Genomic DNA, 24,895 nt, shown 5'->3' with positions numbered 1-24,895 from the left:
ATGATTGGTCACTGGGGAAACACAACCTGGGCCGCACAGCTCGGAGCACAGTATCCATTGCAAGGCAAACTTGGCGCATCGCTTAACCGCAGCGCCATAGCTCCAGGGGGGCTATGAGGGCTCCCAGGGATTTATGAATGTGAAGTAGAGAATGATCTTCTACATATATGGGAATTCGCCAATTACGCTACCGTGACATACCTATAAGCTGGAGCTCCAGTGTCTCCTCCAATTTTTTTTTTCTATTCCTGGTGTTAAATTATTCGCTTTTTAGGCACCTTAAGCAGACGTTACGGCATCTATTAAACAATAACGATACCCAATGAGAACAAAAAGAGTTTCCAACCTCGTTCCGTAGACCGAAACTCCTATGAGGTCATACAGGATGCGGAAGAATGGCTTTCTTGAGTCGACAGTTTGAGGTCCATCTGGCAAAGAGTCCACGTAGGAGTCGACAACATCTGTGCACAGTTTCTCAAGTGCATCGCTGACGGCGTACTTCCTGCAGTGAGTTCAGTTATGGTTAGAAATAATAAAGACAAAGTGTATTCACGGAAGAAATTGTGACTTTCAAGCTTCAAAATCTACGATAATGTCGGGTAATAATGATACAGTTAATCGCGGTACAAATTACAACAAAGTAAAATTCGTAATAATGAAACATGGAAGCGGTATCTGTCGGCAAGATATTATGACACTGTGCACCAACACGGTGCGCACGCCGTAGAGATCTAGTGCGCTGAAGATTGCCGTAGCGCATGATCACCTTAAAGCGTCATTTTTTGCCAATCGCAACGTACTCACCTCACGGCGAGAAGAGCCACCTTTCGAAGCGCCTTCCATCGAGGGTTATAATCTTCGAAAAGAATATCGTGGTAGCCCTGGGTCTGCAGCGCTCCTAAAAGAAGAAGAAAGCAAGGCCTGACAAACATTCTTCGTTTTACGCCTTCATTAAGCCCATAGAGCTCCATTCACTTTGCGCGCGAGACTCCTGGGTCCGGCCGCAACAACATCGGCCGCAACTGCAGGAGCTCGTAGGGAGACGGCGGAATCCCATTTTGAGTTTTACAGTTTTCTTCTAACCTCTGTTCACCAAGAGCGGCACTATAGCGACAGTCCCTATCATAATAGCAAGGCAAAACCTTTACTTCGTCACAAGGCAAAATGCAGATGATCCGTGCTAGGTGGCTATCAGTCCACGGCTGACAGCGACCGGAGAAGCCCATTCAATGGCGCCGGTATGCATGCCCAGGTCCGAGCTGACCAACACGGCCTCCCATTGCTCGAGAGTGGGAACTTGTGTTAGATTCTGGTGGCGGCTCCTCTTCACAGTTGTACAATATGTGATAATAAGTGGCTATTTCGCCACGTAGTGTACATTCTGGGTCGTAACCACCGGGATAGAATTTTGGTAGCATGTAAGGAGTCATTAAGGATCGCGTCTGGAGTCGCCTCCAGGTAATCTCATGTTCCTTATGTAAAATTTTGTCTGGAGGAGAGAATATCTCCTCTTCTTGTTTAAGATGATTAGTAACGTCGTGGTATAATGATAGGCAGTCCTTTGAGGAACTCCCAGTAAGTTCCGCGTCCCCTGCTCGGCTGACGAATACTCGAACTTTGATGTGCACCGTTTCGTAAACAGGAATTCCCCGAGTGAGCCGGGACCCAAATCAACTCAATAATTCTGTCTAAGTTTTTTGTTTCACCCAATCAGTTCATTGCTGCCTGACAAATTCTGCCCCACGCATAATTGCGTATGGCGAATTTAGAGTCGCTCCGTGTAGTATCAGCGTTGGTGTTAATGATGTCAAGGGCGATAGCCTCCTCTTCTGCCGTTTCTGAGGATCTCGTTTTAGTAGTGCTGGAGACTATCAGCATGAGGGGGGGGGGGGGGGGGGGGGGGGCTTGCGTGTCCATCTCCGCTAGTGCTTACGCTTGTTTCTGTGGATATTCTGTGACATCTACACGTACCGCTTGTTCATGTTGGCTGTACATTTTGTGTAGAGCTCTTGTCCTAGCTTTCCTTCTCTCCTCGTGGTGAGCAGGATGCATATTCTTAGGTAGTGGCTTGACTAGTATTGCCTGAGCGATGCGTTTTTGATATTTGTGTCTTGGTATCTAGCGGTGGCAGCTCGATGCCTAGTCCTAGGCGATGAAGTATGGCCCTTCCTGCTTTGGTGCGGGAAAGCCGGCCTCGTTGCATTGTTAGGTGTGCTTCCCTAAGCTCGTCTAGGGCATTGTGTACCCCTTGGCCCAGGAGTCTTTCGGTGGAGCTACAGTTCGGAAGCCCTAATGCAACCTTGTATGCGTGTCTAATTATAGCTTTTACTTTGACTTTAGGTATGATAGTTTAGGTATGGGAGTGCGTAGACAAGCCTGCTCAGTAGAAATGCTTATACCATTCTGCAGAGTGCTTTCTCTTTCACTCCCGTCCTTTTGTTGGCAATTCTTCGGATTAGTCTTACTGTCATGCTGTCAGTTGCCTTGAGTCTTTCTAATGTCTTTGTTTTTCCTGTTTGACTGAAGGAAGAGTCCCAGGGTTGTTACAGTTTGAACTTCCTTTACAGGGAGCCCTTCCACTCAGATGCTAAAGAGATGCAGTCCCTATCCCTACTTTAAACCAAAATTTAGATTTAAGTTTTAGCGGTCATTTGCGGCAGGCAGAGTCACTGCATGTCAATAACCTAAGTGAAGAAGGCGTCACCTATGTATATAAAAAACTATCAGAAATTTTGTAATTCAGAAAGCCTGGAAGAGATCTCAAAGGTGTCCTCCGAAAAGAATTTTTGACGTGGCGGAATAAGAGCCTACTTACGAAGAGCTGGAGGTTAGCCATTAAGGCTCACGAATAGTATCGCCTTAAATAAACACTGATGATACTCTCGCCCAGTTTTTTATCTTAATAAAAATTGGCTTCATACGGCTATTCCTGACTGCGCTGACGTTGGGGCCTGTTAGACTCAATTTGCGTTTCCCAAGCAAGCTCTCGCTACCAATCAATGCCTCAGCTGCCATCTGCTACTGTGGGCAGTTTGCTCACAATCAGGTGGGCAGGTTGCGACGACATCTCAATGTCAAGTGATATAGGTGGTCCACCTGAGGTGCTTATGTGCGTCTTTTTCGCTCGCGCCGACTACGATGACGACGTCTGGTTTTACGCTAAACGGGGCCTTGGTTAAAATTATCGCGGAGTATTCCTATCTAGCTCTCAGCGACAGGTATTGTGCGTTAGTACAGCCTGATACAACCTCTGTCCATAAAGTTCTGAGACTGAGTTCATTTAAAAAGATGCGTTTAACATTGAAGTCATTTGTGCAGCACCCCTTCGAAATAGTCTCCCTTGCAGTCTATACACAACTTCCAACGCTTCTTTAGGTTTTGCAAACAGTTGGAAAACGCATCTTTTGGCAGGGCTGTCAGCTCCTTTGTCGTGGCGCCTTGAAGGGCCTCCAGCGCTCCCCATCCAGCGAACTTTTAGGGCTCTCTTTACACAAGGAAACCACAAAAAATCGCTTGGGGAGAAGTCAGGCGAGAATGGCGGATGGAGAAGTACAGTAATGTTGTGCTTGGCGATAAATTTTGTCACGCTGAGAGCAGTGTGCGGTCCTGCGTTATCGCAGAGAAGGCTCCATTGTCCAGATGCCCTTAAGTCAGGGGCGACGGCGTCGCAGTGCATCACGCATGTGTTGGAGCACGCGGATATAAAACTCCTGATTCACCTTCTGCCCTTGTGGGACGAACTCGTGGTGTATGACACCTCTGGCATCGAAGAAAAATATCAGCATCGTCTTCGTTTCGGTCTTCTGTCGCCGCACCTTCCTTGACGCCGGAGAGCTTGTGGACCGCCATTCGGCGCTCTGCCTCTTTGTTTGAGAATCGTATTGAAAACACCATGTTCCGTCTTCAAAAATGATGTTGTAGACGAATGCAGCATCCTTCTCTGCCTCGGAGAGCAAATCAGCGCTCACTGATGTCCGCGTGTTCTTCTCGTCCAGTGTGAAGGAGTACGGCACAAGTCTGGCATTCAGCTTTTCTTTTGTTCTCACGCAAAATTTGGTGCCATATTGTCTGGCTAATGTCGAGAGCATCGGATAGCATGCGGACTGTAATGGTACAGTCTTGCTGTAGGAAGCTTCACAGAGAATTTTATGTTTACACGCTGTTCGCGGTGGACGTCCATGTCTCCACATTCACTCAGAGTAGAAATCGCAGATGACTAGTGACAACATATTTTTCTACATGTAGTGCCATCTAGGGGCTGCGACAGCAAGTAACATAAATAACTCAGGTTAGCCCGAAAAGATGGCCCTGTACATACGCACCAACATTTGTTTTGGTGAATCATTTCTAGAGAAGAAAATAAATCAGTCTCGAAACGTTACGGACAAAGGTTGTACATAAGAGTCGCACAGGCACGAACATTATGCCTCTGTGGCTCTTCTTCGACTAAAGCTGCTGGTTACGAATACGTCTTTCTTGCGTCATAGCATGCAACTCCCGTGAAGCAAACGTCTTATAATGGGATGCCATGGACGGTTACAGTGGCATTAAGGACACACGCCTATTTTTTTCATAAAGCTGTATGCGGTACTTCACACAGACGACAGCTTCTTTATGCGTTTCTTAGACGCTAGTTTAAACGTCTTGTGTACGTTGACACTATCCCCGTCAGCATGCTTACCCATCTTTGTAGGGAAACGACCAGCGAACTCGTGCCTTCGATCCAGAAACGCCTCGCGGATCACTGCGTAGCTGTTAAGAACCACCATAGGCTTGTGGGACATCCATAGAGTGAACACATCGCCGTACACCTTCGACCACTCATTTGCCTTGCACGGCAGGTCCTTGACTTTGCGCAGGGCTGTAATCATGTGGGAGAATCACTTTTTGTTCACCAGACAAGTACGCACATAGTGATCACCAATTCATAAAAATTAAAATGCGGTCTCTGATGATCGCTTTCGCTTTTCCTTCGGAGCCTGCCGGTGGATAGAGAGGGGAATTACATGCGCAACCCTGGCGCTTGGAGACTGACAATTACTTACATAGGAAGGTAAGCTTCATATTTATTGCTTTTGTTCTAGACAAGCCAGCGGGGAAATCATTTTCAGCCAGAATCACCAGCATTATATTGAGTTTACAGGTAAAAATTGCTAAAACGCAAAGGACAAACAAATGATATTAACTCAGTTCCACATTTCTTGATCTCTTAACGATTACAGGTGTGCAGCTACCACGCACCTCTTGTCGGGTCAGTTTTTTTTGTTCCAGAACACCGATAATTCTTTCTTGTCAGTTATAAATGTAATAAAATGGCCCGGCTTTGGTAAAAACTCTTCATACCACAAGGATTCTTTTTGGAGCATGTTGTTAGGCAGGTACAGGATGGCTGATTGTAAAAATATCAGAATAAAGCACGTTTGTCCTTGTCCGTCTGCATTTTTAGCGCTTCATATGCGTCCGAAAATACTCAACTATATGGCTCAGAAGCATGCCATGTGATCGGACAACATTTGACCAATGTGTACTTGTAAAAAGAACGCGTAAAAGAAGCAAAAGCAGACAGCAGAAGAAAAGTTAGAAAACTTCATTATTCGAATGATACCGAGAAGGCAACCTGAGGTTGAGATTAAAAAAAAATAATCCAAAGGACAAGAAGTGGAAAAGCTAAGCAAATGAAATCAGAATTTTTATCTTCATCTTCAAAGACTTACTGAGCAGGTTCCCCACCAACGGCAGTGGGAAGGGACCTTTGGGGTACTTGGACACCATGTGGTAGAAGCGGCCCACCACGTACGAGATGGCGAAGACCAGTGCAGTGGTGATCAATCGCCAGTCCCAGAGGTATGAGACGAGCCAGTCTAGAACGACGCCCATTGCTGCGTTTCTCTGCAGGGACAATACGTGCGAACGACTTTCTAGTCTGCGTGAAATGACAGCAACAATAAGAAGCATCAGATATACCCTACAGTGTTGGCTGGTTGTGCTAAAAGGACAAGACGCAGTATGTTACGGCCTCCTCCTGTTTGCGTTTGGCTGTACAGCCCTAACAAAAATTTGATCTCCTGTTGGCACCTTTATCAGCTCGCGCTGAATAAACTGGAAAACGACACGAACCGAATGTACGCTGTGCATGCTCAACAGCTGCTAAACAAAAAAATTTGTTCGGATGTGCTTAACACAGTCTATATCGGGAATATAAGTATATTTTGAGTTGTGCTTTTAAAGAGCACAGAAATGGTAAATTTGGGCTCATATGCGCATTATTTGAAACGTGGAAACGGACTCCTTTAGGAAAGTGTTTGAAAGGGCAAGTACTCAGCTGGACTGCTTATTTCGGTATATTAGCAGTAAAATTTCACATATGGGTGACAAGTTACGCGAAAATTGCACATATTGTATTAGTTATACACCCTGTGGAAAATTACGATTTTTCTGTTAACATGTGATGTCATCTAACTGTTAATAATCAGCGGGTTTCGATAAAAGACAAAGTATCTTGCTTCATGCATATGCGGATTTATGTTTTCATGATCCTGTGGAAACCCATACACTAACATTTTGCTAGTTAAATGCTGTTCAGATATTGTTATTTCAAGCCTTGAATGCTTTAATTGTAGTGAAGCTAAGACTGCGCGAATTGAACGAGGACAAGAGGCAAAGCAACGGTTACAACGTGACGCGTGCGTCGGAGCCGTGGTGTTCGTTTGTTTGCCTCCTTTCGGGCAGTCTTACTTTTCCTCGAAATGAGCCAAGCAGCTCGCAAGAACGTTCCATTACAGCTTTAATTCTGTTTTCGGCTATTATTTTGTGGTTTATGTCAGCAGAAAATTGCCACGAGGAATTGACCTCTGCTATGTGAGAAAAAGTGTCTTCTACGCTCGCCAGGGAAATCAAGTAAGTAGAGTACCCACGCTCCGCTAGCACGATTCCTCCTAGCATTTTCTGCATCATCTGCATCATCTGCTTACACAAAAGCAAATGAACAAAGCTGACAGGCAGTTGTCCACGGTCATGGCGTTTCCAACAGAGTAATTGTTGAATGTAGTGACATTATTTCTTGATTACTTTCTGTTGAATTTATGTTGAATAGTGTCTCATGGCAGTCGATGTGTCTAACCCTAACTAAATGAAATCAGACATAACTTAGATATGCGTTGTGCGGACAGAACCTTATCGCCTTATGCGTATTAAGAATGCGTGCAGCACCTGTTAAGAATTTACTAAACCGCTTCCACTATTCGGTGCACAATAAAAAGACTGCCAGTGGTGCAATATGGTCTTTTAGGCGTACTTTCTACGGAGCATTCATACGTGTGCCCATAAAAAGCGGCGAATAATTAAGGCTTCATTTCTGTTGTTTAAGGAAGAGTCAAGGTCTTCAGTTAACAGAACGTCGCATGTGAACTTGATTGCTTCTACTACACATAAAATAAATATGTAGTAACAATAATACCCGACATATCTTTGTTGATCGGCAGGCAACTGCCTGCACAGATACGGGCACCCCCGTTGAGAAGTATATATGGATGAAGCTGAGATGGAGCTTAAGATGAAAAATTACTGAACTCTCAGTCAGCCCATAATATAGCCTCGTGCGCAATACTCTTCCATGTTCTTTACGTAAGGTTTTATAGTCGTAAGTATGTGTATTAATGTATATACATATACAAACATGTGTGTTTGTGCTTGTCTGTAGAGCACTACACGACTGGGTGCTGTCAGCCTTACGTCAACGAGAAATTGCAGCCATCAATATCAACGTACCCCAGAAAATTTCATCTGCAGTCGGTCCATCTGGCGCAATAGGAATGTATTCATAGGAACTTTCAACATGAATTGAACATCACGCTGGTTCGATCCCGGCCGGGGTGGTAGCATTTCTATGGAGGCGAAATGCTAGAGGCCCGTGCACTGTGTGATGTCAGTGCATGTTAAAGAACGCCAGGTGGTCGAAATTGCCGGAGCCCTCCACTACGGCTTCTCTAACAGCCTGAGTCGCTTTGGGCCGTTAAGTCTCCATAAACCAAACGAAAGTAATGAAAAAAATCGCATTCAGAACGCTCAATTCTAACACGGTGGCCACTTCTCTGTTGAAAATCTATGCTTCCTCAACATTCTGCAACTCAAGCTCTTCCTAATCTCAATATGTATTCAAGTTCACACGCTGAAGCTGCTCACGTGAGCTACAACACGACCAAAACGAGAATTTTATAAGGAAGTGCATCTTATTCTGTGCTTCTGCACGTTGTACATCCTTTATAAGAATGTGCAGCTCATGACGCGGAAAGAAAGACAAAATGAACAGCAGCATTCACCGATAATTTTCATGCCCAGACTGACGTTAGAATACCGTCGATGTCTTGATGAGATGGAGCGCCGCGTTAACCCCGTTGTTATTTTTACTGAGTAGGAAAATGCAATAATTAGGTTGAGTGAGATTCTGCTTAATGCACACAATTCATTGCACAAGTTGTGTTGCATGTGAGAGTGCCACGGAAAACGAATGATTTCTCATGATGCGTAATGAGTTCCTCCCATCGCTCCTTTCGGTTTGGTTTATGGTGGTTTAACGTCCCTAAGCGACTCAGATTATGACGGATGCCATAGTGAAGGGCTCCGGAAAGTCGACCACTGGGGGTTCTTTAACGTGCATTGACATCGCACAGCACGCGGGCCTCTAGAATTTCGCCTCCACCGAAATTCGACTGCCGCGTCTGGGATGGAACACGGGGTGGTCGAATTTCGATGCAGGCGAAATTCTAGAGACCCGTGCACTGTGCGATGTCAGTGCACGTTAAGAACCCCATCGCTCCTTTCAGAACATTAGCCACTTGAATTTAAGAAAGGCGTCAAAGGGAAAAATGCGCCCCGTCCACTAAGGGCACCATATAGAAGACTTCGAGAAGAACATTTTGCAAGATGTGATATTTGAAGCCAAGAAGCAACTTCTTTTGAGCGAGAGATCTTTATAAAGGGCATCATTCTCTGGGCATTATTCTTGTGATTAGTGATGCAGTAGACCTTAGTGATTGAGTAGGCCTATGCGCAGTAACAACTCGAAGGTCGACTTTTATGTCCCTGAAGACATGTAATACAACTCATGCCCCTGCAGTCCTCGAAGTGAAGGCTGCAGCTTCAAGGGCACTTACAGTACTCTGGTAAAAATGGGCATGTCTGTGGTCTACATAGGTGATTCCCACGGGCTATAATTATACCACATCCTCTCTTGTAATTGGGGCGAATGAATAAGCATTTATGAGGTAATAAGAAAAATTGGGGCCTAAACCATAGAGTTGATAGTAGGTGAAAAGCAACAGCGTTAAATGACCTCTAAATAGTTACCGGGCTCGCTGGCGACTGTGAAACTGCCACGCGTTCACGTTCATTTCAACAATGATTATTTGCAAGCAGCGTAATCGACTTTCAGACGCTTCTACCATGTTTTGCAGAGTATTACTTTATAACGACCACTTTGCATGAAAGCTTGCTTTTATTCGTCCCCATTTTGCTTATAATGAGCCACTGAACATTTCAAAGGGCACCCGCTCAACATTTTAAGCCGTAAAAAACTCCAGCGGCTAGGAGCCAGGATGCTGCATTTCGGTGTTCCATTTCTCTGCATTGCATAGCTTCGATTTTCAGCCGACAATAAGGCTCAATTTAAGGGTTCTTAAGGACTAATCAATAAACCAGAAATAATTAATAAATAAATAAATGCTAAAGCACAATTTTTTGCTTACGCTTGCTTTATACGCGTTGTTGAATGCCGACAAATAGCGGCGCAGTCCGCACCGCAGGTATCAGGAAAAAGGCGAAATGGTGGTAGGTGGTGGCATTGACAGGTGGCAAAAAAGTTCTCGGAAAACGAAAATTAGAACAAAGCTTAACTGCTGGAAAGCCTCAATGTGCATCCATGAACTTAATGGTGTGCTCTTCACTTTCCAGCACAACCTACAGTGTACGCCTAAAGCCTGGCTGCGCCTCTACGCTGCAAGGCAATTCAGTTCTTTCTGTAATTTCTGTGTACTCAAATCTTTCCTGGTCAGCTGTACATTTGCAGAAACGCTGTGGCAGCTTTTATGAGTATCTCTGTACGCATAAAAAATATATGGCGACGGTAACCCGGAGCGCATGGAACCTAGCACATCAGGCAAACCAGGCGGATGCTCTGCATCTGCGTCGTCGTGTATTCTGCTTCCCATTAGCTCCTTCGAAGAATCAGCGAAGGAGAGGAAATTATTACAAGGTGAAGCACAGCTGTACTGACACTGTCTAAAGATTCTCGTCGATATGTGCATCTCACATCGGCATTGCCAAAACTTGGATTTAAGAGAGTGGATGACGCTTTTATCATGCATTCCTTTCTCGTCAAAGTAGCGCACCGGGCCAGGTGGCGCTTGAACTCATGCGAAAAAGGCGGCAAGTTCCCGCGGAGAGGATGGAGGTGGCATGGCCTGTACCTTTGGGCTGGGATCTAGGGGCTCTCGTCAATTGCGGCGAGGGCTTCCTGCCACTGGGTTGTCTGTTGCTAAAGCTCGCGTTGTCGCTTCGGCGGGCATGGTTGTGGTGACGCGCGTCTCTTTTTTCATTCGAGTCAGTGGATAGACCTGTCCACCTTTTTTAGTGATAGTTACATTACGGTAGCATTTCGAGCCTTCAGCGTGGCGGCGCCGCCACCCTGTGGCTGCGCTGCCGTCCTGTGGCTGCGCCGCCATGCTGTCACGTGGTCGGTCATATGGTGCTGAGCAGCTGCCAGCGGCGCGGTGCCGTGGCTGATCACGTGGTTCGTCAACTGGTTGGTCACGTGGCCAGTCACGTGGTGCGGAGCAGCTGCTGCTGTTGGCGGGGCGGCGTGCCGGCCAAACTGAGCTGCCACAGCTGTGCGCACACGCCGTGTCAAATGGAACGAAGATGAAGAAGGAACGCCCAGCGAAACAGAGTGGCGAAAGACTGACTTTGCAATTTTTTTTGAAGCGGTGTTTATTGCCTAAGAGCATAAAAACTATGAAGTGAGAGATGAGTAAGATGCTTAAATAAATGAAAAAAGGTGGGCTGATTTGATGGAATCAAGAAGTGAACGATGATATGGACCCTGTGTCCAGGCAATATAGCAATCCGGATTGTCTGGTGAGAGTCCTACTGCCGCCAGGTGCCGAATTCTCGTCGGCCTCAACGCCGAGCAGTCTCACAACAGGTTGTGGATATCCGCCTCACAGTCTCTGTTTTTGCAGACTGGACACCTGGGGCGGGGGTATAAATCTTTGAAATGCGGCCACTTGCGTGTCACAGCTGGAGTTAGGGCAACCCGGACTCGTATCCTCCGAAGCGCAACCTCCTCTGCCCAGGTAAGACCACGGGGGAGGGTTATTGCAAACGGAGGGATTAGAGCACGTGTGCGGCGCCGGAGGTGTTCCTTTCTTGTTAAAAGAAGGGTGGTGTCATCCAGAGTGAGGACTCGAGGCAAAGACGAGGTTGGGGTCGAAAGGTGGGCCGCAGAATCTGCGCGGCTTTGTGCGCTCAGGAGGTCACTCGGGACCCACTCAATGCGGATTTGTTGCGGGATGCGAGCCGCTAGACGATGGATGTCTTGGCAGATTTCTGGAGTGCGACTGGCTCGTCGTAGTAGGCGTGTGACGCGAAGGGCGTCGGTGCGAATGACAATGCGGGCCGTGGGTAGCATGGGAACGGTGGCCACAGAGCAAAGTGCCTCTTGAACCGGAAGCATCTCTGCTCAGAAGGAGGAAGGAGGTTCTGAGAGGCGAAACCTTGACGTTTTGTTCACAGCAGGCTTGCAAGGACAGTAAACAGCCGTTGTTGTTTCGCAGGCCTGGATGCTTGCGTCCACGTACATAACGATGGAGCCATGCGGCAGATTGGCGTCTTGCTCTGTAATTCGGTCGCGAAACGACGATGCCGCGCGGGTAGATGATGGCCGACGTAGATCAGTTGGCTTGTATTCGCTTATCTGCACGAAACGCCAAGGAGGAAGAACTGGCGAGGGCGGCTGTATAATGGAGTGCGATGAAGCATATGCCCTGAGTGCACACATTGTGTGTGTAAGGATTGACTTAAGGCGGCGAGCATCATGTCGTTGCTGCACCCGCTCATCTAGTGTATTCAGCTACGCATGTTCTTGGAGCGCCACGATCGGGGTAATGCGGGGAAGGCAAGTGGTTACCCTCATTGCCTCTTGATTAACAGCTTTTAGACGATCCCATTGAGCCCTTGTCAAATGCAGGAATTGGGCTTGGTAAACGCGGCGCGCTTGCACAACCGCCCACACCAACTGTCGTGCAACATGAGAGCGGGCTCCGCCTGTCTTAGGAGCAATGCGTCTAATCAGATCCAACGCCTGAATTGCTTGCTTTTTAGCCCGAGAAAGCCAAGCAGTGCCTGTTCCTGACTCATGTATTGTCAAGCCCAAGACTTTTACGGTCGAACTTTCTTGAATTGGAGCTCCGGATAGATGGAGATGAATTGGTGTTGCAGCCAGTTTCCGGCGCCCCCAGCGGTTGTCGACTGACACGAACGTGGTTTTGCTTACTGAAAGCTGCAGACCAATTGAAGAAGCAAAAGCCGACGTAATATCTATGGCTGATTGTAGGCCTGCTGTTTGAGTCATCAGGTCGTTGTGAGTGCTCCACACCGTTATATCATCAGCATACAATAAGAACTTAATCTCAGAGGCATCATGTAAGCGCCAAGCAAGGGGGATAAAAGCAATATTAAATAATGTTGGAGATAACACTGATTCCTGGGGAACGCCGCGAATAGGCACAAATGATCCGACGACCTCACCAACGAGGCGTATGGCGAAGTGTCGGCCTTGGAGGAAGGATTTAACAAAATTGCACACTCTAAGGGGGAATGCTGCATGTCAAGCGATTCCAAGGTGGCAGAATGACTGATATTATCGTACGCCTTTTCAACATCCATGACCAGTACAGTACGTACATTGTGGCTGCGAGTTGAGGCCAGAACTGCTGAGTCAAGACAGCCAGTCCATCTTCTGTACCTATGGACGTACGAAAGCTAGTTTGGGCGGAATGGTAGAAACCATGGTGCTCAAGCCACCACGACAGTCGTGTGGCATGCATTTTTTCGTTAAGCTTGCATAATGTTGGTGTAAGCGACATAGGCCGGAAATTTCCCAGGTCTGTCGGCGGTCTCCCCTACTTTGGTATAGGGATCACAATAGCCGATTTCCAGGTTTCTGGTACGACGCCTTCTATCCATACCGTGTTAATGGTGGCGGGGAGTTGAGGCAGTACAGCGGAACTTAAGTTCTTGTAAACCTCGTACGGAATGGAGTCAGGTCCAGGCGCAGTCTTCCGACGGGCCTCGTCTATTGCTGCAAGCAACTCGGGCATTGAAAATGGGCTTGCAATTTCCTCGGCGTCGGCTGTAGATGGGAGCTTATCGACATATGCTGGAATGGCTGCCAAGGGGGCTCCTATGACCCTTGGAGGCAACCCATCATACTTGGGGAAAAACTTCCGCACTGCCTCTCTGGCGAAATCAACCGGTGCTAAGTTAGCTGAGAAGCATGCTGCGGCCGCTGCGTCAGGACGACGGGAACCATGTTCCATTGCACGAAACGTTCGCAAGAGAGCAGCATTCGATGACTTTTTTCGAGAACTGCTCACATCACGCATGCCACTGCCGTCGCGAGATATCGCGTTCATATCTGCGAGCCTTGGCTGTAAGTTAATTCAGCCTTGTCCGTGCTTGCGCAGAAGTCGGGTCTCGGGAAGCTGCCATCTCCGCTTGTCGGCGAGCAGCCCACAGGTTAAGCAGACCGACATCCGGCGCCGGGCGATTCACGTCCGTCCAGGTGACAGCAGTAGCCTTATTCAGCGCAGTTTGTATGCAGTCCACAAGTAGTGTAGATGATTGCAGAGAGAAATCTTCGACGGTGGTACGAAACGTGTCCGATTTGACCACAGAACACCTACGGCGTAACCGGTGGACCCTTGATGGATGAGACCGATGATGATAGGATGGTGGTCACTACCCCAGCAGTCTGGCTCCAGGTGCCACGATGGAGTCCCGGGTCCTGACCACCACGTAAGGTCGGGAGCATGTGTTGGACTACGAGCATGGCGCACAGTCCGCGTTGCTGAATCTGGATGGTTGAGTAAAACAAACCGCGCATCCGCGAATGCGTCCCGCACACGCCTACCACGGGGGTTTGAAGTGGGGTACCGCCTGTCGGGATGAGGGGCGTTAAAGTCACCACCGACTAAAACAGGCCACCCTGGGTGCTGTCGTCGTAGAGTTAATAACCACCCCACATTAATGCGGGAGGCAGCTCCACCGGCGGGTCTTACATAGTATGACACGACCACAACAGTTGCCTTGGGAAGTTTCACAGCCACTGCGACTACCTCTTGATATGAGGTGCACCAGTTTTCTATAGAGAGGCGAACTTCAGTAAAACGCGCATCAACGTACACTGCCGCCTTTCCCGGAGGGGCAACAGTGTGCACACGACGGTCGTTCATTGAAGGAGGCGTGTATCCATTAAAGACCGGAATAGATGGCAAGGCATTGGTCTCCTGCAGAAGCAGGGCCCACACCTGGAGCTTGTTCATGCGAATTCGAGACTTGAGCTCTCTCAGCCTTGTGTAGAGGCCTCTGCCGTTCCATTGGAGCACACCGCAACAACGTGTACTTGCCATTTTAAATTAGGCTTTCAAGCGGTGTAATTGAACTGATGCCATGTTAGATAATTGGTTTACTATAAATCGGAGGTGGTTGTGTTGAGTTATCCTGCAGTGCTGCAGAAGACCTGGTAGAGTCTGCGAGAAACGCATGAGAGCTGGACGTAGTCGAAGGCGCTGCACTGTTGATTGGCGTGGAGTATTATTCCGCTGGTTGTCTACGGCGAGCAAGCAGTTCACGGCGCTGCCGTAGCTTAGAGATCTCGGCTAAAAGGCGTGCAATTTGGTCGTCAACTGCTGCCATCTCCTCACGCAGAGGTCCCAGTATGCTGTGCTTTTCTGTATCTTGAAGGCGACGGCGATCTTTGCGCACTTTCTCACTTGTACGACTGTTGGGCAGGGGCTGCTGGTGGACTGGGCTCAGAAAGCCGCGGCCAGTCGTCTTCATCCCACTGGAGAGCCGCAAACTAGTTGGATGTCTGTATCGGGGCTCTTTTTTTCATTCGGAGGCAGTTGCTAACGGATTCCACGCCGAACCTTCTCATTTGCTTTCTGTTTTGTTGGGCAAGTTGGAGAGGTGATCACGTGGTCGCCAGTCCTGCAAAGTCCGCACCTGTAAGATGGTGTGCCTTGTGGCCAAGCCTCATCTTGCGTTGTAAAAGGGCATGGTCGGCGCATGTGGCGAGATCTGAAACAGCTGTAGCAGTAAACAGCACTCGGTTTGTAAGGGCGAGGCCGCAGAATACAGCCAAAGTAGTAAAGTCGTTCTGGAAGAGTTGGTGGGCCTTGTAGTTGGCGATGCACGAGCGCCCCTTTCCCATATACCGGGCTTGGATGACACAGTGGGTTGGGCAATACAGCTCACGCTGGAGGGTCGTCTGGTCTTCGGCAACGTTGACGTTGTAAATAACACAGAGTTGTTGGTCCAAACCTTCTACTAGGTACACCTGGACCGGCACCGAGATCACGCTTGTAATCGATATGCACTTGAGCGTTTGCAGACGCTCGACAGCAGCCAAAGTCGGGAGCCACACAGCGATTGTATTAGATTTCGTTCTAGACGTGAAGCCACGAAAACCTTTGGTCCCAAGACACGCGTCCAGGTTCACCTGAAGAATCCTGTTCGGAATGTCTGTCAGGCTTTTGGCTGCCAGAGCTTTAAAGGCCACTTGATACGATACCGATCCCGATGTCGGCACAGCCACCTGGTTGGCATACGCTGGGCAGGGACGCTTGCCTTGTGAGCTGCAGTTGGCAGAAGAGGAATCCTGTGCAGTGTCCCCTGATGGGCGCTTTTGAGAACTGCGGGAAGCCGGTGGCACGGATGAAGGTGCTGAAGACAGGTCCATTGGAGAGCTCTCCTCCTCACGCTGCACGGTTGAAGCCCCATCCAGCAGTGGAGGCTGGGCAGCCATTGGCGAGTTCCGCTACGGGCTGAGGTGCATTTGGAGAAGGCGGGATGTGCGCTGCCGCTGATGGAACGGGAGCAGGGACCGACGCCGGCGAAGCCACCCCTGTCAGCGCGTCACCGGTGACTCTAGGCCTAGCCTCGGAGCTCAGTCCAGCTGTCGGGATAACTGAAGGACATTTGCTTGCTGCCACCCAGTCAGACGGCGCATAAGCCTCGGGAGCTTCCTCAGATCGTGCAAAGTCAGTTCTCGATATAAGGAACGTATTTATGCGGATGGCGAGATTTTTCACTGGAGCGATGTTCAGCAACCTTAGCAGGGACACTTCGTCTTCTTCGCAATTCAACTTTGCAATTCAACTAAACAAGTTCCACTCGGCCAGCTGTAGCCATCGCGTCACTCCAGGTTTAACCAGAGCGAAACCACCGCCTATTTTCTTCGTTCCTTCACTAACAACAACACGTCCCCGCCACTACCGGAATGCGAAACCGTCCCCTTCGCAGAAACACAATACCAGGGCTTCTTTGTTTGTTTTTACTGCACCATCCTTCCCACCCCCTTCCCTCACTCAGCTCCTTGCGTAATTGGCGTCTTCCGGTATGCGTACCCTAAACCGCCCCGTTTCCTGCGACCTTGAAAAGACTCCACGTCTAGCCGCGGGCTGTCCGAACGCGCGCGCTGAAAGCGTGTTGTCGCTGTGATAAGCGTCGTGTACAGCTTTCGGAAAGCGTGACCTCTCCTACAAGCCATTCTTGATGTATCGCAGCAGCTCAAAATATCACGCAATGCTTTCTCGACACATTCCAATAAACCTCATCAGCTCTCTTTGAGGCAGCTTCATTGCTTTCGGTTAGAGAAAACCTTTCGCTTTTCATCGAGTGCCAAACGCTTGCCTTTTCGGGGAGTATAAGATATAAAATTACAGGGACACTGAGGTCATATTTAGTTGGCCTGTATATAAAGGTTATCGCATCTTAATGACAAAGAGCATACTCCTACTGAAAATAGAGCTTTTGCAACCTAGAAAGAACAAAGAAAAAAAAATACAGGCATCGCCACCATTGACAGTCTTCAGAAACTGTGATTACTTAATGACCGCTATTTTTCAAGCGAATCTTAAGGCTATGCTACTTAACTATTCATTTACCAACAAGGATCACAGATTCCTTTTCGGTTTTAACGTCACAAGTTCAAATCGGGTCACGGGGAAAAAAATTTGCCTTTCAATCCATTGGGCGCACAAAGCGGGAAATCGATTTTTGCTGATGAAGCGCGAAACTGTCATCAGTGTCTTTAAATGACTGCAGCTTAGGATTTGTTGCGTTTGAACAGACATGACAGTTATGGCTAATGTCTCGACATTGTGTACCACCTGCCAATTATACTGTGTGTCCAGGCTAACTTTAGCCAAGGGTTAATAAAGAAGATATTTGAGGTAGGCCAGGGAAACTGCTTACATGCACCTACCAACTGGCTTACGCAATTTCATCATACGCAATTTTTTGTTTTGCAATTAATTAATTGGCAATTACGATAATTTTTCTAAATGCGTAAATATCGACTTTAGAAAGCAAATGTGAACAGCAAAGTTAGACAGCACCTTCAGGAACCCCCATTCTATTTATTTGCGATAACGAAAGCCTCACATGTATCTTCTTTCCGAGCTCCAAAGAAAGCCCATGAAATTAAAAAAAAGATCACGTGACTAGCGCATCCGCGCGCCACGATTGTGCTGCTCTCAATCTTGGCTTGAGTGAATGAAATCTAGCTGCTGGCATGGCGCGATGACCCCATTGCTCTGGCAGGCCGACATGTCGACGGTGGTTGCACCGTCACGCTTGCAGACTGGCTCGCGCGGGCGTCGCGCAACCACCGTCGACATATCGGGCTGCCGGAGCAGTGGGGTCGTCGCGCCATGCCAGCAGCTGATTTCGTTCAATCAAACCAGTATTGAGAGCAGCACAATCGTGGCGCGCCGATGCGCTAGTCACGTGATTTTTTTTTTTGTATTTCACGGGATTTCTTTGGTGCTCGAAAAAAAGATACACGAGAGGCTTTTGTTATCACAATAAAAAAAAATGGAATGGGGGTTTCTGAAGGTGCTCTCCAACTTTGCTACCCACAATTGCTTTCTAAAGTCGATTTTTACGCATTTAGAAAAATTATCTTAATTACTACTTAATTAATAGCTTTAGCGGCTGGTAGCTGTATGTATGTGGTTTCCCCGGCCTACCTCAAATATCTTATTTTTAACCCTTGGCTAAAGTTAGCTTGACACCCTTTGTAATTACCCTGCACGTTTTACCGAATTTCCACATCAACGTAAATATAAGTTGAACTTCCAGATAAATACAATCACGACTTCATTCCAATAAAGTAATGTTTGCTGGCTTGCATACGCATTAAGCTCATTCAGCAGTAACTAATCTGCAATACTCATTGCAGGATATGCAGCAGTGCTGCTGGACCTGTGAAGCTATGTTGTCAAGATACTCGTTTCACTAAACTCATAGACAGTGCCTCGAGCACAGAAACAGGCAGTTTCGCTGCTATGATATATAACTTAAGGGACAGTAATCACTGCCATCACTCGAGTGTAAATATTCAGAAATTATTAGAGCAATGGGTATTCAGAGGAGTTTCGAAGGCTGCGAAGAAAGGGTAATAAAGCAGAGAGTTAGGTGCAGAAGGCTAATACTGACCACAACGACTTACTTTTCCGTAGCTTGAAACAGTGCGATCGATGTTAGATCCCACACCACAGCTTATGTAAGCTGTTCGTGAAGTCCCGACGTGTCTGACACTCGCGTCGCCTTCTGTCAAAATGGGATGCCAGGCACCAGGCGCTTGCGTCGTCGGCGTGGCCTTGTACGCCCGCCGACGGAACGCGAGCCAAGGCTTTCTTTCTTCTGGGCTTTCCTCCTCTCCTCAGTACCCTCATTCTCCCCGACGGCTCTTTTCTGATGCGTATATGCATCCGAGGCCTCAAAGTCCGGCAAACCGGCCACGTTTATCACAGCGACCCATATCGACGAGCACTTGAGTGGCAGTCGCCATCGGTTCCATTCTTCAGTGCAATCAGTGGAGCACAGAGAGACATGAGTGCAACAGATTTTTAGCGCCCTGTCGCAACGAGATAGCGCACACTGCCTGAGGGCACGTCGCTGGAATCTCAGTCGGCAAAACGAATTGACCAACAGGACAGTAAAGTCCATATTTGGGTTTTTACTATTAATTCCCTTTTCCTCCATTCTGTGAGCATTATCACGCTGGGAAGAGACTCGCCGGCCACTGCAAACGGTAGAGGAAGTTTGCCGTTCTGAACGAAATTTCAGTTGAGCTGCATACAAACATAAGGAATCAGAAAGATCAGCTCCGGGCCAACACTTCGGTTGAGTTAAAGGGGTTGTGAAAAGAAAATGGAGCTGGCCGGTTTTAATTATCATGGCTTCAAAAAGCATTGGACATGCCGATTAGTAAACAGTTGGGCGCTATTTTGAGTACATTTATTAATTAACTTTTGAAATCCTAGCTCTTTACGTTCCTAAAACAACCATACGGCGGCGTATGCCGGCATAAACAATTAGTCACTGATCTCCATTAGGTGGCTAGAAGCCCCATTCCCGCCCTTCGAGGCGAGTGCGATTGAAGCCACCTGAAGTTGGGCAGCCTGTCTCGGAAGTCGGTTGTCTGGTGTGTATCTCAATGCAGAAACTCGCGTTTTTCGTCCTTTATTTCGCAATTCTTTCCCTTCTTTTCGTGTAATATCTGCTGTTATATCAAAGGAAAGAGCAATCTGAACGCGAGCAATGTGAGCATTGTTTGGAGAACCCTGCAATTTCAGAAAAACAGAAGAAAACAGACATGCAGATTTCACCGAGTGGCGGCAAAGTGATACACTATGCTGAAAATAGGTCTTTGAGTTGAAGGAAAGGGCGCAGAAACTGTCTCACATATCTCGGTGGACATCCGAACCGCGTCGTAAGGGAAGGAAGGAAGGTGCGAGTGAAAGAAGAAAGGAAGAAAGAGGTGCCGTAGTGCAGGACTCGGGAATCATTCCGACCACCTGGGTATGTTTAACGCGCAGCACAGAGGCGTCTTTGAGTTTCCCCTTCATCGAAACCCGGCCGCCGCGGTCGGATTCGAACCCGCGAACTCCTATGTTCTTATCTGCTTCTTGTCTTCCGAGCGTAAAGGAGTACCAGTGGAATGGCGATGACGCTGAGGTCATCTTAAAACCGAATTTTCGTGTATCAAACCAAAGGCGAACAATGGCGGAAATCCTGACACTCGTCCCTTGAAGACCCGCTGGTTATACAACCGCTGTAGTTTCAGTTTCGAGTTGCAGGCATCCGATTCCTCGTCTCATAGATGGCGGGTGATGCTTAGGACGCCATTTACTTTCCAGGGGTACTTTTAACCTAACTCCATAGTACAGCCACGTTTGCACAGCTGCACCTACAAAAAGCATGCAATGCAATTTTCGGGCTAGTAATCAGCATATTTAGAGACGCACAGCGCGAGAGAAATGAATAACGAGAAGGACCAATGCTGCAGCTGCTTTTTTCGATGCGCACAGCGCGAGAGAAATTGTGGACACGAAACAGGAACGGAGGGCAAGCGTTATTACAAGTCAATTGGACCAGGCACCACGAATAAAAGCACATTCAAGCATTGTTTGGTCAAAATCGAAACAGTAATCGGTACACTCCGTTGGAAACGCAGTACCATACCTTTTGCAGGCGCTGATGTTAGTTAGAACACCGTCGGCGCCTCACTATATAGCAGCCGCGACCTCACTCCGGTTCGATCGAAACATAATTAGGTAGAGTGGCCATTACAAAGAGGGTAGGTTTGAACTGAGGTGTCGCACGCCGGGGAGCGGAGCGCGTCCATGCGATCACCGCTATGTAGTGGCGCTGCGGTCGCTTTGAGATCTGTTAATCTACGGTGACTAGATGATCTAGACACCATAGTTACTCCCTGCATGAGAATGTCAGCAGACAACGGCTCACTTGCGCACAAAAGTTATATGATGATGATGATGATAATAATAATAATAGTTAAAATAATAATGATAATAATAATAGTAATAACATTAATATTAATAATAATAATAATAATGCAGGGGGGGTATTTAAAGGAACCGGGACGACGGGAGCAGCGGCGAAAACAGGCCGAGATCATCAAGGTCGAGCGGCGACACACACGGCGATAGTAATGCTGCTGTAGCCCCTGTTCATCTTCCTCTTTGCAAGGAATGTTCCTCTTCTTCTTTACAGTCGCTCCCGGGGAGAAGAGGAGCCATCTTGCCGACTTTGGGTGACGATACGATGGCGGGGTTGTAGTAAGGCTTGAGGCGCTGTACATGAACTGTCTCGCGGCCGCGGCGGCGGAAACAGCTAGACGGCGTGATGGGTTCGACGACGTAGTTAACAACAGAGGTGCACTCCAGGATGTGGTAGGGTCCGTGATACTTGGAAAGAAATTTCGAGTACAGTTCAGGGGTACTTGACGGTATCTAGAGCCGCACACGGGTGCCAGGAGATAAGTGTGCTATGGCGTGATCGCTGTCGGGCGGGATTTCTAGAGATACTGGGTGTCGGCCGTGAGTGAGCGGGCGATTTGTCCACAGACTTCTGCTTGTTGCGTGGCTTCAGAAACAGGGGCATATCCGGAGACGTCAGGTTGATAAGGCAGAATGGTATCTACTGTAGATTATGGATGACGGCCCTATAGGGAAAAAAAGGAGAGAAGCTTGTAGTGGACTCCGTGGCGGTATTGTACGCAAAAGTCATATAAGGAAGAAAGAGATCCCAATTCGAGTGGTTAGGAGCGACGTACATAGAGAGGATGTGTGTTGGTCTGCATGCCGATAATAGGCGGAGATGGTTTAATGAATTATGTTGTACTGGTTGAGCAGGGCTTTGATAGCATCTGGCAAGAAGGTGCGGCCTCGGTCATTAAGCTCTTCACGCGGTGCACAGTGACGCAGGACGAAGCGCTCCAAAACTTAGGCGGCGTTTTCTGCCGCTGCGGCAGCCGTAAGGGCGGCGATTTCAGCATATCTCGTCAGATGATCACCCGTAACGATAGCCCAACGATTCCCTGCCGCAGTGTACGAAAGCGGGTCGTAGAAATCAATACCGATGCGGTCGAAAGGGCGTGGTGGGCAAGGAAGGGGCTGCAACTCGCCAGCAGAACGATGAGGAAATGTCTTGCGACATTGACAGGCGAGGCACGAGCGCATGTATATGAGAATGAAGGCGTACATTCCGCGCCAGTAGCAGCACTACCGGATGCGGGGGTAAGACTTGAAAACTCCCGCGTGACCGGATTGTGGGTGACCGTGGAAATAGGCGCATATTTTCGTGCGCAAGTGGCGAGGAATAACGAGCAACCGATTTCGGCCGTCGGAGCTGTAGCTGCGGCGATAGAGGAGATGGTGACAAATGGCGAAATGGAAAGCATTGCAGCGGATAGCACGTGATGCAGAAGCGCCTGTTGGGTTTCGAAGCGTCAAAGTTAGACCACATTCTTAGTAACACTCGCGGTAATACAGGACGGACTACGTCCACCGCTATGGACGAGGGTGGCGCTGGTGAACACTATCAAGGATCGCATGCACTGCACATAAATGCCCCCCAAAGCCAAAGATTGGACAGCTGCCGCCGTAGCTTAGTTATTAGGGCACTGGAAGTGAAATTTTGAGGTCGTGGGTTCGGATGCCACAGACGGCATGTGGTTGTTTTTCTTCTGGTTTTATTAACCTCTCATTATTAAAAACTATAAAATTAATTTTAAAAAGACAACGTCTGTGCTCCTTGGTTTCGGTGACTGTAATGTTCCGTAATTTATATCAACGACCATCTCTCTTCATTCCCATGTCTGCTCAACGCACAGTGGCGGTAACCTTCACCCAGTTCTATTTGAGGATGAGCCAGCAAGTTTTTACTTCTCAGCATCGAGGATACTTTTGGTGTCACTGCAGAAATTAGCACCAAGTGTTCTTCATGCACCATCCTACAGTAGGAAAGTTTTTAAAACACGTACCCGTCCAAAGTACACATGAAAATGTCGAAATTTCTGGGCTCAGCTCAACAATAGAGAAACAGAACTCGTCATCATCGTCATCAGGCAGGCTGCGCCCTCTGAACGCCAAAGGCCTCTCCCATGTCTCTCCAATTAACCCTGCCCTTTGCCAACAAAGCCCACCGAATGCCTGCAAACTTCCTAATCTCATCCGCCCACCTAACCTTCTGCCGCCCCCTGCTACGCTTGCCTTCTCTTGGAATCCACTCCGTTACCCTTAAGGACCAGCGATTATCTTGCGTTCGCAGTACATGCCCTGCCCAAACATATTTCTTCCTCTTGATTTCGACTGGGATGTCATTAACATGACTTCGAATAGGATGGTGCCTCACCCACTCTGCCCGCTTCCGGTCTCTTAACGTTACACCTATATTTTTTCTTTCCATAGCTCGCTGCGTTGTCCGTATCTAAGCTGAACCCTGTACGTTAGCCTCCACGTTTCTGCCTCGTACGTAAGTACTGGTAAGATACAGCTGTTGTACACTTTTCTCTTGAGGGATATTAGTAAACTGCCATTCATGATCTGAGAGATTCATGATCTGCCATATGTGCTCCACCCCATTTTCATTCGTCTGGTTATTTCCCTCTCATGATCCGATTCAGCGGTACCTACCGGCCCTAAGTAGACGTACTCCATTACCCTTCCAGCACCTTGCTACCAATTCTGAACTGCTGTTTACTTGCGAGACTGTTAAGCATTGATTTGGTTTTCTGCATGTTAATTTTTAAATCCACCTCTATTCTGCCTGTCTAATTCATTGTTCACGCTCAGCAGCTCCTCTCCTGGGTGACTCAGCAAGGCATCTCCTTTAACTCTTATCCCCAACTGTTCCCTATCCAGGCCTCGGAAACCTCTTGTAAACAGACGGTGAATAGCACTGGCGATATCGTGTCTCCCTGCATGACATCCTTCCGTATTGGAATTTTATTGCTGACTCAATGAAGGAGAGTTGAGAAGACTGTTGGTGTCGCTGTAGAAATTAGCATCAAGGGTCCTTTTTGCACTATCTTGCAAAAGCCAAGTGTTTAGAACACGTGTTCATCCAAAAATGCATATGAAAGGGCTTAAATTACTGGACTCTGCTGAAGAATGGAAGCAACAGTTTATGAATCAGTTATTCAGTAAAGTCACGTGCAAAAGCCGCACAAAGACAGACTTCTCTCTGAAAGCATTTGGGACTGCTGCAGCTTTAGACGGTTCCGGCATTGGTTCGGGGTACTGTTAGGGTACGCTGGTAAAAGTCTAAGTGCCGGTGTGCCCGCACAATAATGTTTGCCACAAGCTATAATGAGTTCTGTCTGCCCACTGCATTAATGATGGCCGCTTTTTTGGAAGTTTTGAGGCAGTAATAAAAAGTTCTCTCAACATCACAGGGCTGATTGTCGTTAAAATTTAATACCATAAAATGAGATCTACGCGAGGGTTTCCGGCTTAGGCCAAATGACTATTACGTAGTGAAGTGTAATGCTGGTGACTGCGCAAGAACAGTCGAACGTTCCCTTCTACGATGATTATCCTTGTTCGTATGCTCGCTCGCAGTCATCTGAAACGTTTTGAGCACTATTGTATAAAGACAATCGAGTTTGACTCTCCGCCCAAATGTTTTTCATTCCAAGCACCATTTCTGTCCGTGTGTCAAGCATCAGCCATTCAACATTTTAGACCGCGACAGCTTTCAACAGCTGGGACCAGGAACGTTCTATCATGTATTTGTTCTGCTGTGTGCT

General features: G+C 47.8%; 1 protein-coding gene across 5 annotated transcripts in view; it reads right to left on the bottom strand.

The window, feature by feature from the left end:
- LOC144125050 (steroid 17-alpha-hydroxylase/17,20 lyase-like) overlaps window positions 1-19,005 on the bottom strand; it is a 30,790-nt gene extending 11,785 nt beyond the window's left edge. Inside the window, exons 1-5 of one of the 5 annotated variants that reach the window (XM_077658100.1) lie at window positions 18,791-19,005; window positions 5,715-5,923; window positions 4,682-4,861; window positions 805-898; window positions 347-502 (exon numbers count right to left, since the gene is read on the bottom strand). In XM_077658100.1, the coding sequence (XP_077514226.1) occupies window positions 347-502; window positions 805-898; window positions 4,682-4,861; window positions 5,715-5,877 (593 nt within the window). In that variant the 5' untranslated portion in view covers window positions 5,878-5,923; window positions 18,791-19,005. Of the gene's footprint in view, window positions 1-346; window positions 503-804; window positions 899-4,681; window positions 4,862-5,714; window positions 5,924-18,777 lie in introns of all 5 variants that reach the window. The other 4 variants (XM_077658104.1, XM_077658101.1, XM_077658102.1 and 1 more) reach the window with 4 other exon arrangements.
- Window positions 19,006-24,895: the final 5,890 nt, after the last annotated feature.

This window comes from Amblyomma americanum, chromosome 3 (genome assembly GCF_052857255.1).
Source record: "Amblyomma americanum isolate KBUSLIRL-KWMA chromosome 3, ASM5285725v1, whole genome shotgun sequence".
In the NCBI taxonomy this organism is placed as follows: Eukaryota; Metazoa; Arthropoda; class Arachnida; order Ixodida; family Ixodidae; genus Amblyomma; species Amblyomma americanum.
This window is presented reverse-complemented; position numbering and strand designations above follow the sequence as displayed.